Raw genomic sequence first — 19,437 nt, forward strand, 5'->3', positions numbered from 1 at the left:
TTTTCATTGAGGTTTTCAGTTAATAATGAAAGAACAGTAGAAAGAAATGCATTCTGCAATACAAAATGTGAGTTGTGGACACCAGCATTTTGTTAATGTTCTGGTAAAACAAGCATATTCGCTTTGTTTGGGTTTAAAATAAGCTCTGAAAATAACTGTTACAAAAATGAGTAGCCCATGGCCATTTTCACTTTGTAAAAGTAGCTCTCACAAGGAAAAACGTTGGTGACCCCTGTATTCGATATACAATGACGTGTACATTATCTTTAACATCAATGCACACTTACTTAGAGCCCAGTAAACATCATGAACATTTGTCTTATAAGGCGCTAAAGCTTTTCATTTGGCCCGCCAAACATCACCCAAATAATGGAAACCCTTTAGTCTAACTAGAGAAGTACTCCTTCATGCAGTACTTCCTCCACTCTGCGGGGGGCAACAGCGAGCAGGAGGAGAAGATGGCTCAAATTTAAACAAATATAGCCGTCCACTCGAAAAAAAAAAGAAAAGCAGACACTCGTAATTGGACGGTTAAGAAAATATGTATATTGGAACCTCGGTTAGCGTATGACCCGGTTGGTGTGTTTTTGGGTTTACGTGGAAGATTTACAGAAAGATTTTGCCTTGGTTTGCGTACATTCCCCAGTTAGCGTTTAGCTATTATACTAAAAAAAGTTTGCTTAAAACAGTTCACTGTTGGTGGAACGCCGTGTTTGAAAATCATATCAAATAAAAGCATTGAAAACGTGTCTAGAGTCTTAATTTGAAAAGTGAATAGACTACTAAGTACATGCACAAACTAACTTAATTAAAAGTTGAAGTTTTATTTTGCATTGCAAGTTCAAACGTTCCGTCTGTCTGCGGGAAATTACCGACCCAGTGGTATTCTATGAAAAAACATGTGGTACACCACAGCATTGACTATAGATGCATAAAATATGTCTCTACTGTATTACTAATCAAAGGGGACAGAGGAACTCCACTGGGTCCAAGAGGAACTGGGTGGTCTTGGCAAATAATGAAAAACATACACACAAAAATACACACAATCCATCAACTGTCATGTTTGATGTATTTGCAAAACACGTAAGCATCCATCCGGCGGTACTAACGGGTGTCTCAGATGGATGGATAGATTGCAATGTTTAAAATGTGGTATAGAACATATAGTATGCACTTTTTACTTCATACAGTTTACCTGGCAGAGCAGCAAAAATCCGCCTCAGCACAAAATAACTTGCGTTACTGCATGTGTGTGTGTCAACCTGGAAGTTTAATGCTTTCATGTTGCATTCCACGAGAGCATCACGTTGCTGCTGCCTCATCTGTAGCTGCCAATTGAAGACTACTTCATTGATGTGTGATGTGATAACTGCATGACAGGCATGCTTTGGTGTGTGTGTGTGTGTGTGTGTGTGTGTTGGGGTGGGGTTGCAGCTTTGAATTACTTCAGGATCTTATGTGTGTTATGTCGTTTACATGCCATACAGTTGAGATCAAAGACACTTCACACACGAGGCTAAGGTTTTTTAAACATACTTTTGAAAAGCAATAAACAAAAGAGTACAGTGCCTTTTCAAATATTTGTCACACATGACCTCCACAGTATTTATCATGCATATTACGAATGGAATGGTCAAAATCTACTGCAAGAGACCCATTACTCGTAACAAAGCATCTGGAGATGCCAACCCGGAAGCTCCTGGAAAACGGGTACAACTCCCAACAATACGGGCATTTAATAGATTGTCTGCCAGCATTAATAACCCAAAGAAGCCATTGTTTCATGCTTTTCGTTCTAGAGTACAAAGAACAGTACAATATGCAAAGACATGTGAGCACAAAGTATGTGAAAGTTGTACAAACCTGTGTCAAATTACTGTTTCTGCAAGGGCTGATACATACTTTTTGCAGAATGCTCTCTAAATAATCAACTAATACGGCTGTGCGAGAACCAAAAACAACATGATTTTTAATGTCAACTGGGGCTACAACAGCACTATTTAGCCTAGCAACAGATTGTAGTCATATAAAGGGTATGGCTGCTGCGTTGTAAAATGTTCTTGTCACATGATCCAGGCCTTGCCTGTTGCTTTGGAGGAAATATTCGTAGATATCTCTCTACTACTTGGATAGAGGAGCAACCACTAGGTGGTGATTTTTCTTGAACTGTGGGACTCGTCTAGGGTCTTTTTTGAGGGAAGTGGTCAGAAGGACTTTACATTGAGACAAACAGGGCAAAGAAAATGAGAACTCTGGGAGACAATCATGTTATAATAGAGGGAAGATTTGCTCTTGATGTTTAAGATTTACCTGTGTAGATGTAAACTCGTGCGTGTAATCCATGCATATTAGTACTCGTAGTAGAGATGTTTGATATGGGCTTTCTTACCGATATCCGATATACCGATATAGTCCAGCACTTCATTACCAATACCGATATCGACGGCAGGTCTTCCCTCAAGCTAATGTCAGGTCACATCCTGTATAATGATTTTTTTTTTTTTTTCCTTTTACAGAGTATGAATGTAATTGTGTTCTGCATCTGATTGGCTAAGGGACTACACACCGTTGTCAATCAATCTGCTCCATGCCTTCCTGTGCAGTACAGAATGCATTCGGCTTGCCAAATTTCCATAAATGTTCAATCGCTAGCAGTGTGGCTCTGAAGTGCTGTATGTTTGCAGGTTGTATCCCCAAAAACACTCACATTGTCGAGGAAATGTTCGGCACCGTCAGAGGCACCTGCGAGAGCACCCAAAAGGCAGAGGAGGAAGAAGTTGCGGCTGTAGGGCGCCATTATGGAACGAGTAAGGAAGGAGGAAAATACGATGACAGGAGCAATATGTTTGAACAAGGATACAAAAACGCTACAGTACAGTGGAGCGATGCCAGGATGACGGAGCGGCACAGTCAGAGGAGTGAAATACGCGTGAGTCACTTAATAATTTCTTGTGTCCAACCTCATAGATTGACCATTAAAATTCAAACAAAGGTTTGAACATTTTTGAGAGTGTTTAAACCAGGGGTCTCAAACACAATTTACCTGGGGGCCGCTGGAGGTAGAGTCTAAGTGAGGCTGGGCTGCATCAAGTATTGGGAGTAGGGCTGGGAATCTCGGGGTACCTCACGATACGACACGCGATACATGGCTCACAATAACAATAATATCTTGATACTGTAATAGGGTGACTCAAATAAATAAATACATAATTTCACAGTTTTGCTGCATTCAGCTGGGATAGGCTCCAGCTTACCCGTGACCCTAATGAAGACAAGCGGTATAGAAAATGGGTGGAATTTTTTTACCACATTTTTTAAGTGACTCACTCACTCTTAGTTCAGTGTAGGCTTATGTGTGCATCCTACGTATTACAGTAATCTTTGAAGACAAGTGGCAGGCTGCAAAATGCGACTCGGCGGGCGGCAAATGACCCACGAGCCACGAGTTTGAGACCACTGACTTAGACCTTGCGGGCCGCATTTACAGTAGCCTTTCCTGTCAAGTCGTGGGCCGCAAAATGTGACTTGGCGGGCCGCAAATGGTGTTTGGGAGTTTGGGACCCCTGGTTTAAACGGATGAATGAAGAAAGGTAAGTCTGCAGGTAGACAATGTGCAACTAGGAAAAAAAAGAGGCGGCTGACAGTGTGGGAGAGAGAATTGCTGACTAGAAGACATTGCTTTGGGCATTATGATTAGTTATTAAGAGAAAACCACAAGATCAAAGAGGCTACAGGAGTTACTTGCAAATTCCCCCCAAACTGCTCCAAGAGACGGTGGAAAAGTTAACCCATTCATGTGAATGAAACACGCAGTGGCACGCTTTGATACGCACCGGCCGCATTGTTTGCACATAGGTTGCGGTGCGTTCACTTTGCATTCACGACTAGTTCACGGAAACTAAGCTTGCCAGAAAGATTTTCATTGCACACTGACACACAGCCCCGCACAGTCTACACACACTTCACACCTGTTAAGAACCAGTTTACTCATTGGTACACCAGTGGCACGCAAAACTGCATACCGCTGCAGGGATAAAGTGTGTGTCAGTGTAAACGAGGCGTTATAGAGAAAGATTTTGCCTCAACAAAAGTCAATCAAAAAATCATGACCAATAGGCTACTAAAATAACATGTTCTCCTACTACCAACAAGTATTGCCCTTGAGGGTTTTAAATTAATATTAAATAGTATTGTTTTGCATGTGTATCAGTAAGCATTTATTTCAATACCTGCACAGTCTGTGTGGTGCAGTTACGTTACGTAGGTTGCGTAATTTTTGGTTGCACCGTGAGTAAGAGCAACATTAGGTTTGATGACCTCTTTCTTGTTGACATTTTTAGGGGCATCTCAATTACATTTGTTTTTTTGTGGGTTTTTTAAGTTGCAATATTCCTAGATGGTACTTTCATCCTTACATGATTAAGGTCACAGAAGCTATTAGCTGATGGAAAATGATCCAATTTAAACCAAATATTTATTTTGAAAGTTCCATGTGTGAGTTTGATTTTTTTTTTGTTTGTTCTAAATCTATGCAGTCAACAAATAATGCTCTTTGAACAATGTTTGGGCATTTTAAAGGAGCTGGCTGTTCAAAGGGGGATGGGCAGGTTGGTGTTCCTGCATTTGGCAGAGGTTCAACTTCCCCAGCCCCCATGCCTCATTTAAAAACTAGAATACTATCACTATGAGCCTGCCTGTTTCCCTGTTAACATAAAAAGGAAAGAACACTCATTGGGAGTCATTGGAAATTTAAGAAAGATTAAAACAACAAATATCAAAATAACCTGCCAACTGCCAAGGTCACATTTTCTTGGTAGCCGGTTATTTCGCTTATCTTAAGTAATATACAGTAGACCTTCCCACTGTTAAATGTTATTATTACACCTATCGATATGTATTTACAGAGGGTCAAAAGCAGGTCAAAATGTGTTACTCACAAAGCCGAGCACTTCATCTGAGGTTTACAAAATCGTATACGTGTTTAGGTGGCCCTTTAAAATATTTACGATATCCAAAAATAAAGCTTGGGAAAGCGTTCTTACAAAAACGGCAAAGAAGTGATCTTGAGGCTGGAAGTTAGAGAACTCAGTGAGTGTCAGGTTGAGCACAAACACAGTACACGAGCTGTATAATGAAAACCTTCACAATCTTAAACAAACACGGAGCCAAAGTGCAAAACTAGAAGCTAAATTACCCCAAAACTCAAATAGTACAAATCTATTTGACTGCAGATTAAACCGGAGTCATTTGAATCTGCCAGCTGTCACCATGTGAGCTCATCTTCTCCTCTAAATGTTATTTTACTGTTTTTTTCTTCCCTTTATTACAAGGACAGAATTTCCACTAACAGCCAAGGATGAAGCCAGAGGATTTTGGACTTCAGCCCAGCATGTAAATTTATCTGCCATTTCCAAACAATTTCCATCAAGAGCCATTCAGACTGTGTGGCAGGATAATTTGACAGCAGCTCAGCAGGAAAATGGCCAGTGATGCGCTAATGTTTGATTGAGTTCGTATTTTTGTCCTTTACAGTCATGGCATAAAGGCCACAGCTGCATATCATATATGAGAAGGTGGTTGTAAATAAAAGACCTGAGAGTCTGTGATAAATGGTGGGATTAATGGATGAATGGACTGATGCGGATGGATGGATGGATGGATAAACGGATGCTGAGATGGATAGCTACGTGGTTAGATGAATCAGTGGATGCAGGACTGGTGCATGTGAAGATGGAAGATCAAAACTCATAATAATGACAATACAGTAATGCATAAGTAATACAAAAGGTCACGGTTACAACGTTTTGCACCTATAAAGTAATTAAAAACGGAATTTTGGTCCATAAACAAAAGACTCGCTCGAGAACTAGTGACAGCACGTGTGTATTGTTCCGCCGCGCAGTGCAAGAATGCACATGATTATGTTTCAAAACCATCATTAAGGAGAAAGATTACCGAATGCTAATGAAGGCCAGAGGGTTTATGGATTCCGTGTGGTGTCACAAGGAGTAAAAGTTTGTATATGTTCTTCATATGTTCTGTGTTCTGTGCGGTGTGAGTGACTTAGGAGTTCATTTAGTTATAATTTAGGAATAAATTCTCACTTATTAAACATACAGTACATTAAAACTTGACTTACGTCACAGTCTAGGAAAGGAACTCATTCATTCAAACACGTGTGCGACAGAGATTTGCTGAAAAATTCCCAGATACAGTTCCACGCTTGCCATTTTGCGCTTCGAATATCGCAACTTCACTCTATCACAGTTTTTCAAAATAAATAAATGAATTAATTATTGCTGTTTCGTGATTGCCTATTATTAGTAAAAAAAAAAAAAAGCATACTATGCTATGCATACTATGCATACTTAAGAAAATGTGACATATTATTGGGCGAAATTAAGCATTCGCAAGCATAAAAATGGCAAAATTAACAAATATGAATAAAATGCATTCTGAAAATGCATTCTAATAAGACAATTCTGGTCAATAGGTATCGGTAAGGTTACAATGATGACACAGTAGCCACTGTAGGAAGTACGCTGTCCAGAGAAAAACAAGGACCTCTCCAAATGCTAACGTGTGAGTCTATGTTATGCCTTATTTATGTCTAATATGTCTTATTTTCTGATACTATTGGGTAATACAAGTGTAAAGGTGACTATAGGTGTGTTATTTCATGGTTAGAGGGTTCTAATAATGTTAAAAACCATACTTAGGAGGTCAGAAAACAGGTTTTCTATGCTCTAACTACAAAAATATTCTACTTACATACAAGGAATCTTCAGGGTCATCAGGGTCTGGTACAATTAACCACAATAAACCTGTTCCACATCATAAAAGATTTCGAGAAACAGAGTCATGTCAAACACTGTGGAAGGCCAGCAAAGCTATCAGAGGGGAAATTGTCATTCATATGTACCGCCTGTATTCTAGATTGAAACATGGTTAATCAAAATCAGAACGCCCTGCATATCATAACAGACACACTTGACACAGAGCTTGTTCTATCTAGGTTTGTGTGTGGGCTTGTGTCTTTCTTCCTGAGTTTGTCAAGGCTAAACCATGTTCACGAGACAAAAAGGAAAAGCTCAAACCAAATGCAAGGAGGCTTTGCTTACATCTGAAATGAGAACACCAGTACGAGTCCTTCAGACGCCACAATGTGAATCGTCCTTTCGTACTTGGCCACGCTGTACTTTCAACATTGTCATACACAAAGCTTGACAGCAAGAGCTTACAAGAGTTACCCTGGAACTCCAGATTTGGACCTTCATCAATCATTTTGTTGATCAGGCACTCTCTCTCTTTTAACTCTTTTTAAAGTCTATTGACGTCTTTTGTTATTTTTTTGTGGGAGATACAGATCAAACTCTTCTTCATCTTGTGTGTGAAATTCTGACTTGTGGGCAATGTATTTCTGTCCCAGTAGGGGGCTGCAGTTCTCTTTTCCTCCAACCGGCAGCGGCAGATTGTCTATGAAGAAGACGGATTGTGGGTTGAGAGAGGAAAATGGCGAAACACATGCAGAAATCGAGAGGAGACAAAAAATACAGGCAGCTAACACTGTCACAGAGCTTGTCTGCCTGGATCTGCCTTTAGTAGTGATGCGATCGCGAAAGATAGAGGTGACATGGGTGGTGTAGTTGAACAGCAGCCGAAGCAACAAGCTAGTCGTTGCTGAGTCATGTGGCGCAACACCAGAAGTAGTTCAGAGTCGGGTGGCTCAGAACCCGACCCTGATTCTTCTGACGAGTGGCTGCCGTCTGGATCGGTCAGCAGCAGGGATTCACCCCCACATCCAGCAGACCCCACCGTCACTTTGCTTGAATTTGCTTCTCTGCAGAAAAAACTTGTTTTCTCTGTTTTTGCTGAAACTATCCTATGTTCTACCGACAACATCTAAAGACCCAAAAAGGCTAGAAACAAACTTTTTTTCCTGAGAGAGAGAGTCTAAGTTAAGTCTACTTTCTTTAGATAGTTTCAATGTTTATTTAGTCCTAAAACTCAATATTCTGTGGGTCTTGAAAGTTCAGCAAAAATGCCCCAAAACTCTGGTAGTATGGAGCTCTCTGCTCTGAACATGGCTGGCAGTCCATGAGTTAAGTTCAATCTTCGATCTGATATAGCTTAGAGTAGTCTGTGTAGAGCTTGTATAGCACCAAAGAGTTATTGTCCTCTGACAATGAGCCAACACACAGACATTATTAGTATATAATGGCTGGCAACACAAGTGAACGTGCCCAAATTGTGCCCAATGTGTGTCAATATTTAGATTGAGCACCATTGTTTTTTTAGCACTGGCTTAATCCTTTTGGGCATATCATTTACCAGAGCTGCACAGGAACTAGTGCAAGTTAAACACTTTGGAATTCATGTTTCCTTCATTGAACCACAGCTCCCCAGTGCTGGCAGTACTCAGGCAGCACTATGATGCTACCACAACCGCACAATTATATTGGTACTCCTCACCAGGGCTCCGCCACACATGCTGGACACCATCTGCGCCAAACAAGTTTATCTTGGACTGCTTGTCTTCAGTAAACTGCTGGCTTTCTCGGGCGCTTTCTTCTGGGACGCCGGCCATGCAAACCGACTCGATGCACTGACCTCTCGCTTCTTTAACCTCTGCAGCAACACTGGCTGCATTCATGCGTCTATTTTTTTAAGACGACTTTTTGGCAACGACACAAAGCAGGAGGACTCAACTCTTTCGGTTGACCCTGGCGAGGCCTGTTCCAAGTGGGGAAACTGCATGGCCACCATGCTATAGCACAGTTTGAAGGTGTTGCCAATCTTCTGGTAGCCTAGCACATCTTTATGTAGAGCAACAATACTTATTTTCACATCCTCAGAGAGTTCTTTGCCACGAGGTGCCACCATGAACATCCAGTGGCGTGTATGAGAGAACTGTAGTCACCCTATAAAATTGAAGCGCTTTAATCCATGCTGGATGTATTGTATTTCTATGATACATGTGAACATGAACATTACGAATAAGAGCAGGAGGTTTTGCATGTTTAAATGGCATGAGTATGCATCACTCGGGGGTCTGCAGTAAAGTGGTTCCCAAACATTTTACAGTCCTGTACGCTTTCAGACATGTGACCACCTAAAGCAGGGGTCTCAAACTCAATTTACCTGGGGGCCGCTGGAGATAGGGTCTGGTTGTGGCTGGGCCGCATGGAGTATTGGGAATAGGGCTGGGAATCTCAGGGTACCCCACGATACGGTATGATACGCGATGCACGGCTCCCGATAATGATAACATCTCAATACAGTGATAAGGTGAAACAAAAAAAAAAAAAAACATTTCATAGTTTGTTTTTGCTGCATTCAGCTGGGATAGGCTCCAGCTTACTCGTGACCCTGATGAAGACAAGCGATACAAAAGGGGTGGAATTTTTGCAGCGTATTTTAACCAGACTACAAGCAGCAATGGTACAAAAAGAACGAGGATGTTTTTGCAACATATGTGTAAACAGGACTTTAGTTTCGGTGTCCAAAAAACAGTAAAGCTATTTTAAACTCATTCAGAAAACACAACATCTCATGTCCCTCAAGTAGATCAGTGCTATAAAGTAGAATCATATCAAAAACAAATATTTTTTATAGCATTTACACTACTCCTCCATGTCTAGTCGCGGGCCGCAAAATATGACCCGGCAATGGCGTAAAGCCATGTACCCCCTACTGCTGCACACGTAAAAGACATACACCTTTTGATCTTAATGAACTTGAAATATTGAACATAATTCATTGTTTAATATATTTTATAGTAATTCCGGGTAAAGAATGTGTATTTTGCTTGGTCAATTTCACATGAAACCTGACAAATAGATAAGTAATCATCGTACATATCTTTTATTCCCGTCTGAAGTTGGCATCCTTGCGTATGAACGGGTTGAATTTGAGCTTCAATTTTTTTGGTCCACTCCCGATGGCTATGGTTTGAGTCTGCATGCTAATTTAATACCAGGGGTAAAGCAGTATCCGAAGAACAAAAATACATCATACGAGTAGTACTTATTTTCAGGGGAATCGCCACTCACAGTGACGGGCTTTCACCGCTGTGCCGTGCTGGGACTGCAACACCAATATAAATGAAATCTTCAACACTAAGCACTCGTAATGCACAAAATAATCATCAAACTTCCTGATGTTTTTCTTCATTCGATGCACACAGAGTAATGAACAACTTCTTGCTGTCTCCTTTCTGCCCTGTACACCTTGTGCCGTGAGGCGTTCAGGCACACTCGGAATTGTGAGTGTTAGGTGCTAATTGTTTTCTTTTTATGCACATACCCCCCTATGACAGTTGGTGTACTCCCGGGGGTACACGTACCCCACTTTGGGAACCGAGGCAGTAGATCAAGTGGACAAGGTCAGGATTACAATAATAGTTCAAAACACTGAATGTTAATAGTTCTGGTTCCCATTTGACATTGGGCACATACACACATAGAAAACAACCGTTCACACTAGCATTCGCTCCTATGAGGAATTTAGACAGTCCAACAGTGGTGGCACTAGATTCTTAGAGCCTCTTGGTGACTTCAATTGTCAACTCTGGCATTTTTTTCTGGTCTTTTAGAGACTTTTTGCAACGCATTGGCGTGGAAGCATCTAAGACTCCGTTTTGTAGTTAACGGTCATTATCACAGCAGTCCCGACTGAGCAGTGGAGATCTTCAACTCTCCAAGGCTTGAGTGCAAATGAATGGTGCATGTGCAACATTTGGTCCCCGTCATGATTATTTTTCACTCGTTTTGTATCTCTCCTGCGGCATTAATAATTTCTCCTAAAATCTACTTGAGCTACATGCAAATGATGGTGTATGCAAATTTGCCGATAATGTCATCTACTGACATTTAGGGCAACCAATAGCAACTGTTCTTACTGAGGAGTTGGCAACACACATGCATTCTTTTGGCCCGGGTACCTGAAGTAAACCCACAAAAGCCCACAGAAGACAAGCCACCTGATCTGGTGGAAGACACGCTAACCACATGTGCCGCCGTGCTGCCCCCTTTTAATTATTTTAATCAATTTAAAAAAAGGCTTTTTATTTGTATGTTTAAAATTCAAGCAGCATATGTTGTACAATCCACTGTTACTGGCTATAATATCATTGTACTTTCAACTATAAAACGCTTGATTGAAAATGAAAGGTGTAGTGACGAGAGACATCTGTATATCTCAGTTACTGAGCAGTTAAATAAAACGATCTAATGTCCCTCAGGGATCAATGAAGCTTCATTCAAAGCTGAAACCTGTGCTGAAAAGGGAGATATAATACATATTCATTATGCTTTCTAACATCTTTTCATTCCACTGACTTTCACAAGGACATAGACACCTTTGATAAGCTTTCATTGATTAAAGTCGTAAAACTGGTCTCAGGCAAACACATTGGACAACTCTATGATGGAACGTAATGTGACATCAAACACCAACATCTACATCATCAACATCTGTCTATGTTAGGTAGAATTGCCATGCATTTTCTAATTGCTTCATATGTTTCATGAGCACAGAGCAGGAAAACAGTTTAAATATTTCATCCATATTCCACTATGGGGGTTTGCTGGAGCCTATCCCGGCTGACGTTGGGCGAGAGGCGGGGTACACGCTGGACTGGTCACCCGCTAATCGCAGGGCACATATAGACAGGCAACCATTCACACTCACATTCATACCTATGGAGAATTTAGAGTCTCCAGTTAACCTAACATGCATGTTTTTGGAAAAACCCAAGCACGCACGGGGAGAACAATGCAAGTTCCACACCGAGATGCTCAAACAGAGATTCGAACCCAGATCTTGTGACTGTGTGGCCAACATGCTAACCATTAGGCCACCGTGCGGCCCAAGGGTAAATATTACCACCAGTAAATGTGTATAAATTCAACACTATTGTAATAAAACAACAAATGACTCTATTAAGTTAAAAACACAAGATCACAAAAAACGGTTGTTTCCCGGTCCGAGAAGGACGATTATCATTAGGGAGTGTCTGAGAATATTCAACTATTCCACGATTCGATTTTGGTGGAGTCTGGTTCGACTATCAACCTCAGTAGTCGAATCATATGAAAATGTGACCAAGATTGTCCCATTCTGACGACATAGGGGGGTGCCCACGGCTGCTACTGAGGATTCTTTTTACAAAGAATGTCTTTGTGTTGGTTATACATAGCCTATTTTGACACAAAATCAGCCAAATTCGCCTAAGAATTGACAATGACGTGTGTGTTTAAATTTAAATAGAAGACCTATACGTACTAAGCATGAATAAAATCACCCACTGCAGTTGCACAATCCAAAGGAGCTGAGGTGATCCCCATTAGCTGTGCTCTACAAATAAGAAAATAATAATAAAAAAGAGTAAAATTCAAAAATTAGCTGAAGACAGCCCTAACTGGCATATCAGACGTTGCGGTACAGTTAAGTGTTGAAAGTGTGACTTTCTTTTTTTTTTAATGTATTGATGCAGCTTGACGTCAGCAATAACTCTCCAATAATAACACGGATTATGCCAATTTATATTAATTGAACGTGACCACTTAATCGATATCCACAAATTATTCATGAATTGTCCCCACTTGTTCTTATACTTTCTTATATTATCTGTTTATTTTATTTTTTTTAATGTTTATTTGACCATGAAAACACAAGTTACTACTTTTATTAAATTTGAATGTGACTTTATGCTCCATTTTTATATCTTCCTTTTCCTTAACACTGCACCAACATCTTCCTTCACACAGGAAGTGAACAAAATGAATAAAATTGAAATTAAAATGACGGAATAAAATGTACAACAGCAAAAAATTAAATATTAGCATTGATTCCACGCTTGATGGTTTGTTTGTTTTTTAAATGTTCGTTTCTCTGTTGTTGCTTTGTTGTACTTTTCTTCTTCTGAGACTTCACTCTTGTGTTTAATATTTTACGGCTCATGTTTTGTGTGTGTGTGTGAGCTAATTGTGTGTTAACTGCTGTGCTTTGTGTCTTGTTAGCCATTCTTTTTAGATTGTTGTAGCCCTCTTGTGTAGTCCCATTAATTCTTTGTGATCCTGCTGTTTCAACTTTTATGATTTGTCTTTGTCACTGACTTCTGAATTGAGCACTTGTGCCAACTACATGCTTTGACAGTTCACCTTCGAGGTTAAACTCCAATTTTGAGTGTATTTCCTTCAGAGACCAGGACTCAATTTGCTGCTTTTATGACAACACCCATTACGGTCAGTATAAATGAGTAGTATTATATGAATAGAAATAAGTACAACAAAAAGTGATTAAATGGGGAATAAGAATGATTATCTCTGGTTTACTTTTGACTCACTCCTCTCATCCATTATCCGCATGCTGCCCCATTTACTGTTGGGCTGTCGGTGAGTCCCTCATCTGCTGTGCTGTATGTTTCCATATGTATTATGACAAGAAAATAATACAAACTTTCCTCTTTTCACTTTCAAGATCACTAACCTGGTGGCAGTGTTGGCTGGACTCTCTGCCATATGAGTATGAACTCCTCTCTGTTTTACCTGAAAAAAACAACAACATACAATTAGCCAAGACTGTGGCAATTGGGGGAAATATTGAACATGATAAAAAAAATAAAATAAAAACTCAACACCTCTGAATAACGGCGATACACTCGAATATGGATACTGCCATGATTTAATATCAGATTATAATAAAAACTGAAGCCCATCTGTGGTCAAATGCAGCCTTTTTTTGGGGCAAGTAACACGACTTCAGTCAAAGACGATGCCAAACATCTCAGCATGTGACAGAAAACACTGCTGACGTCAACGAGAAAGCACGTAACTTAAGGAAGCAGGGGAACATTTGCGGCACTTTGAGCTCCAAATGCAAAATATATATCCGGTTACTTGGAATAGCGGAGGAAGCCAAAGTACTTGGCAAAAAAGACCTCCAGGAAATGAACAAATACTGAATCAAATGCATCATCTTGACGACAAGGAAAAGAAAAGACACAGCTCACAAAGACTTGGTGGCGCTTGAAGTCATCAACAATCGTCACTAGCGATTCTACAATAATAACGTCCAATATTACAACAATATTGTAACAACATTAAGCAATACATATCATTTTCATTGATAATCACCAATCATTACTTAATCTATCTGCAGAAATGACCTTTTTTCATTTGGACTCCAGTATTTTTATATGTAACCCCAATGTTTGTGATTTACTTGGCTTTATTTAATGCGTCCACTTATGAAGAAGGGGTAGGATTGAATAAGCTCTGCTTTTTCCTACTCCTTTTCGGACATGTTGAGTGGTGCAATTACGTAACTGTGTGATGTTCCTTCACGTAACTTGTAAGCACGTGAAAGGCATGTTACACTGGGACGTAGCAATAATAATAATAATAATAATAATAATAATAATAATAATAATAATAATAATAATAATAATAATAATAATAATAATATAAATAAATTAAATAAATACATAGCATTAATTTAAATTTAAAATGATTTAGTTTATTATTTCAAATTGAATTCATAAAATTAATTTAATTTTAGTGGTGAGTTAGGTTTAGAGTTAATTTGAATTTAATTTGAATTGTCCTATTTTTATTGTCCTAACTGGACATGATAGTACATTTTTCACATTGGTAAAATTACAAAACAAACTTTAATGACTTTTACTGGAAGGCCCACATAGCCAATCCCTTTGACCTGTCTTCACATGATTTACTAATAATACATTCACTTATTATCATTACTTATCACTTATAGACACTGTTCTGAGCACCGTACAAAGCAGTAAGTGAGTCAGTAATACAAAGACGTTTTTTTCTGCAACGCCCATTGAATAAAATGCTATTTATGCAATCTACGTGTTATTTCACAGGAAAAACAAAACATGTACAGAACGCTCTTAAAGTTTTTTTGCAAGAGTTGTACTCTAAATACGCATTTTCTTGCTCCCTACTTGGGGCAGAAACCCCACATTCTCCATTATAGCAAATACAGTCATAGATAATATTTAGAATATTGACTTTTGTACAGTAGGTGTGCACAGCTTTGATCTCTATCTGCTAAATAGAAAAGCGACAACCACCTTTCCCCGTGCAGGTCAAACGTGTGATTCAAAGCAGCGATGAGAGCTCTTTCAATGCAGGCCAAGTACTGATCAGACGCAACAGGGAGGTGAAGCATCATTGGCAGGTAATGCACAATCTGAATGTGTGTGTGTCTGGGCAAACAGTGGCGTCTGATGAATTATGACTATGCAGAGACCACCGCAGTGTATAGACAAAAAAAGCTAATTTCTGCACAAGCTTCTGAACAAACGTTCATCCTCTGCTTCGGGCTGTGGGACCACTTTCAGCCTGTTTTTTTTTTTTTTTTTTTTTTTTTTAACCACGCAGACCTTTTTGGATAAAGCCTTAAATCTTCAGACAGTCTAAATATCAAACCACAGCTAGTGTGTAATTACATTCTGTGGTTGGTGCAGCCATACGAGATGAAATGAAGGGGCTTTATGGTGAGCGTGTGTGGAGGAAAATGAAGCGTGTACGTGGTGAAGGGTTTGAATCAGGCGTGTATAGACGGGGCTGAATGCACGCCAACATGGTAGTCGATGCAGAAGAGGTTGATAATTACAGGCGTAGAAAGTGGGAATGTGGTCGACAGTGTGTACGTATGTGCATGCGTGTTGTTGTGTACGCGACCGATGCAGGGGCCTCGGCTTCAGCTACGACTGATGCCAGCTGGACCCATTTGGCACCTATACAATGACTCCCACACACAAACACACTACAGCATGCGCACATATACAAGATATTGACAATTACTGCCACACACACACGCATACACACACACACACACACATGTAAATGTGTGCAATGCACAGTGCACACACACATGCACACGAAATGTAAATGTAAGTTTGTTTTTTTGCACGCTGCCGAAATATATCCATGCAGAGGAATCACATGCATTTTAAAATGCCAATTCAAGACCTCACACACACACACACACACACACACACACACGCACACGCCCACACACATTTAGATGGAATTACACACACCTCCAAATCCCAGATTAAAGAGGGAACATTTACAGGAAGTACATTCACAATCCCAACATACCCTTTACACATTCAACAGAACATTTTCAAAGTTGCTAACAAAAAGCATTGAAATGTATTCTCCAAATTAAAAAGAATAACTGAAATAAATGACATTACATGAATTTTATATTCATTTTAAAAGAACGCTACAGAGTATTTATAACATTACATTATTAATACATACATTTAATTTAATCTATTTCAATTGTATTGACTTTAAAATACATTTAAAAGGAAATATGAATACCTCCAAGACACCCGATGTCCGTTGCATGATCATGAGAAAGTAAAAAGTAAAAAAAAAAAAAAGTAAAAAGTACTCAATTTCGCTTTTTTTTTTTTTTGCAAGAAAGTAAGAAATGAGCAAAGACATGGACACTGACAAAGTAACAGAAATGGCGCAAAATGAACAAAAACATATGTAAACATTCAGGAAGTTATAGTGGCGTCGGAAACACCTTTAAGACATTTCTACAATCTTCCCGACTGTAAACAAGGTTAAAAGTGGTCACCCACAAAGCTTCACAGTTTGAAAACCTCCGAACGCCTTTTGACAAATCAAGGTCATTGTGACATCACAGCGGTTGTCATTAAGAATCGCATCGAGAGGAATATGGTGGCAGTCCTTGACGACACAAACACACAAATACATTTACTCCAAAATTCTGGTTTCCTCACACTAAAGTCAACTTAAAAGGGTGCTCGCTTGGAGGACCTTGGACATGTAGAAGTTCAAAAGAACCTTCTGATCTTTCTCAAACCGAAAACAACCAGAAAAACAAAGTACTTCACAACCACTGTTTGTCATTTCTAACTGGAACACTCCCATAGATTAAAAATATGTATAAGTTTTTATACAATATATATACATATATTGTATAAAAACTTGACAACATACTTCAGCCACAACATCAAAATTAAAAAGGACGCTGCTCTTCAATGACAGACTCATCAATCAGTGACTCGACAGTAATTGTAAGAAAACACAACACAGACCACAAAATACAAACACACTGTCACTGGGTGATCTGACTTCGAAGATTCCTGAAAAAATATGAACCATGTTCCTTCTAGGAAGGGAGGGGTCCTGGGAACAATCGGAAAGTGTTTTCACAGAAGTAAGAAACATTCTTTTAATGTTGTAGCAGCACTTGTCGGTTTGTCACTCCTCAATCATTTATGGCATTTTCAAGTTCGAATAAAAGTGCATCCATTAAGACTTCTCAAACCACAAGAGACAACTGTCTCTCCATGAGAACCATCATACAATCCTGCTCATAATTCCTTCCTCAAACCTTATAGTGACACCAGTTGGACATACAGTTCATACCACGAGAACAGGACCGTGACGCATACCACTGGATGTTCACAGCATTTTCTCAAGCATTCTTGGAACTATTTCTAATTACTCAATAGGTTATTGTGCTATTATTACTACTATTAGTACTTTAATAGCCAAAATGATAAAGATTGTCGAGTAGGTATGACACCTAATGGCTAATGAAAAAGCCATAGAATGTCAATGCCCATTATGTGGCCTGATAACAGCCAACAATGGATGTTCTCCAAAATCAAAAGTCCAATTTACAAGCCTAGTTTTGCTAACCATTACTCTTTTCGGTGACATTTTTTCCCCCCCAGCGGCAAAGCCAAACAAGCTTATTGGCTGTGATGAGGACCCCCAGACAGAGCGCTGCTTGTTAGAGTGCGTTGGCTGCAGAGGTACAAAAGGTGGAGGAGGGGAGGTCAGTCCGCTGGGCTGTGTAATGCCCATAGAGAAGTCGGGGAGCGAGGAGGACCAAATCCCTGCTAATCCACAATGCTGTGAGACACATAAGTTCCAGTGCAAGTTGAGAGGCACTATGACGCTCAACCAGACTACGAGCTAATATCACACTCTCTCTCATTAAGAAGCTTTACTAATGCACCATGCCCTGAACATTGAAGTAAAATAAATGTCATAGAATTGTCATTATTGTGTAATTTAAGATGGAATTCACTGAGGTTCAAAAATGCAATGTAATAGAATGCATTGTAACTGTATTGGTTTGGGCTATGGGTTAAGAAATGGAAATATATGTGAGCTAAATGAACCATACAACATGAAGCAATGCTTTATGTAGCAACATTTTTTGTGTGAATAAAGTTTCCTGGAGGATAGGAGCTTGTGAAACTCTGAAAGTGTTTCAGAGAATTAGAATTGCAGCGAATTGGAAGGATAATAGCATTGCTGCCAACATTTGCATTTGAAAATGAGAGAAATTTTTGTCTCTTCAGTAAAGACCCACTGCACCATCGTCCTTGGAGACTGCTGTGGCGCAAGCGTGGATGGTCACCATTTACACCTGCAGTGCCGGAGAGGATTTTAAATTGTGTTTAAATAATTCACGTTAAATACAGTAAACTAACAATAAACTATTTTTAAAAAGAGGGTGACAGAAAAGAAGGGAAAAACACGAGAGTTTCCCGGGCAAGACGGGAGGGCTGACAGTTATGGATAATAATAGCAGGACTTTTTTATTGATTTTTTTTGCACCTGCTGTTAATAATTAAAAATGAAATAAACTTCCAATTCAGTAGCGTGTATAGAATTAAAAATTAAAATTAAATTAAAAATAAATTGTATTTTAAGAAACATTTCGTAACAATTAGCTTTAATTTTATAGCTAAAAAACCTACAATGTATCCTTCTTAAACTATTTAAATTGTGAATAATGACTAATTCTAAATGAATATTGTAAGTGCTTCATGGCATTGGACACGTATTATTTCTCCACAGTGTTTTAGACAGTGAATAAAGTTACCGCACAAGGATGGAGTCAGTGTCAATGTCTAGACTCTTTCTTTCCGAGCTCGAGAGATACGTGAAGTCTTTGTTCGTGTGAAAGGAATCGTTTAGAAGACATGATCTCCTTTGACATGCATATAATGAGTTGATTTGAATAAACAATATGACTAATAGTGCGATTTGACGAGGACGGCGAGATGACGGCAAAGAAAGAGAGTGGAGAAGAGGAAGGGTGGTGAAGAGGGGGAAGGAAGATGGATAGAAGAAGGGTTTAACTCCCTCTTCCTGTGTGCGTGCGTGCGTGTGTGTGTGTGTGTGTGTGTGTGTGTGTGTGTGTGTGTGTTATGAGGGGGATGGTTTGTCTGCGCAGACATGAATCATTCTGAGCGATTCAAGCGTTTCCATGACATCGCTGGGCACCGGTCCAGAAGTTTCCACAAAGTCTAAAAGGTAGTGACACACACATTCACAGACACACATTCTCACACAAACGCACACCCTGAAACGATTCTAGCACAGGAATTGA

General features: G+C 39.6%; 1 protein-coding gene across 4 annotated transcripts in view; it reads right to left on the reverse strand.

Moving 5' to 3' along the window:
• The window catches only part of LOC129170543 (transcription factor 4-like), a 231,950-nt gene that overhangs the window by 100,959 nt on the left and 111,554 nt on the right, over positions 1-19,437 (reverse strand). For all 4 annotated transcript variants that reach the window (XM_054758287.1, XM_054758284.1, XM_054758285.1 and 1 more), the window contains one exon: positions 13,495-13,553. In XM_054758287.1, the coding sequence (XP_054614262.1) occupies positions 13,495-13,553 (59 nt within the window). The remainder of the gene's footprint in view (positions 1-13,494; positions 13,554-19,437) is intronic.

This window comes from Dunckerocampus dactyliophorus, chromosome 17 (assembly GCF_027744805.1).
Source record: "Dunckerocampus dactyliophorus isolate RoL2022-P2 chromosome 17, RoL_Ddac_1.1, whole genome shotgun sequence".
NCBI lineage: Eukaryota > Metazoa > Chordata > Actinopteri > Syngnathiformes > Syngnathidae > Dunckerocampus > Dunckerocampus dactyliophorus.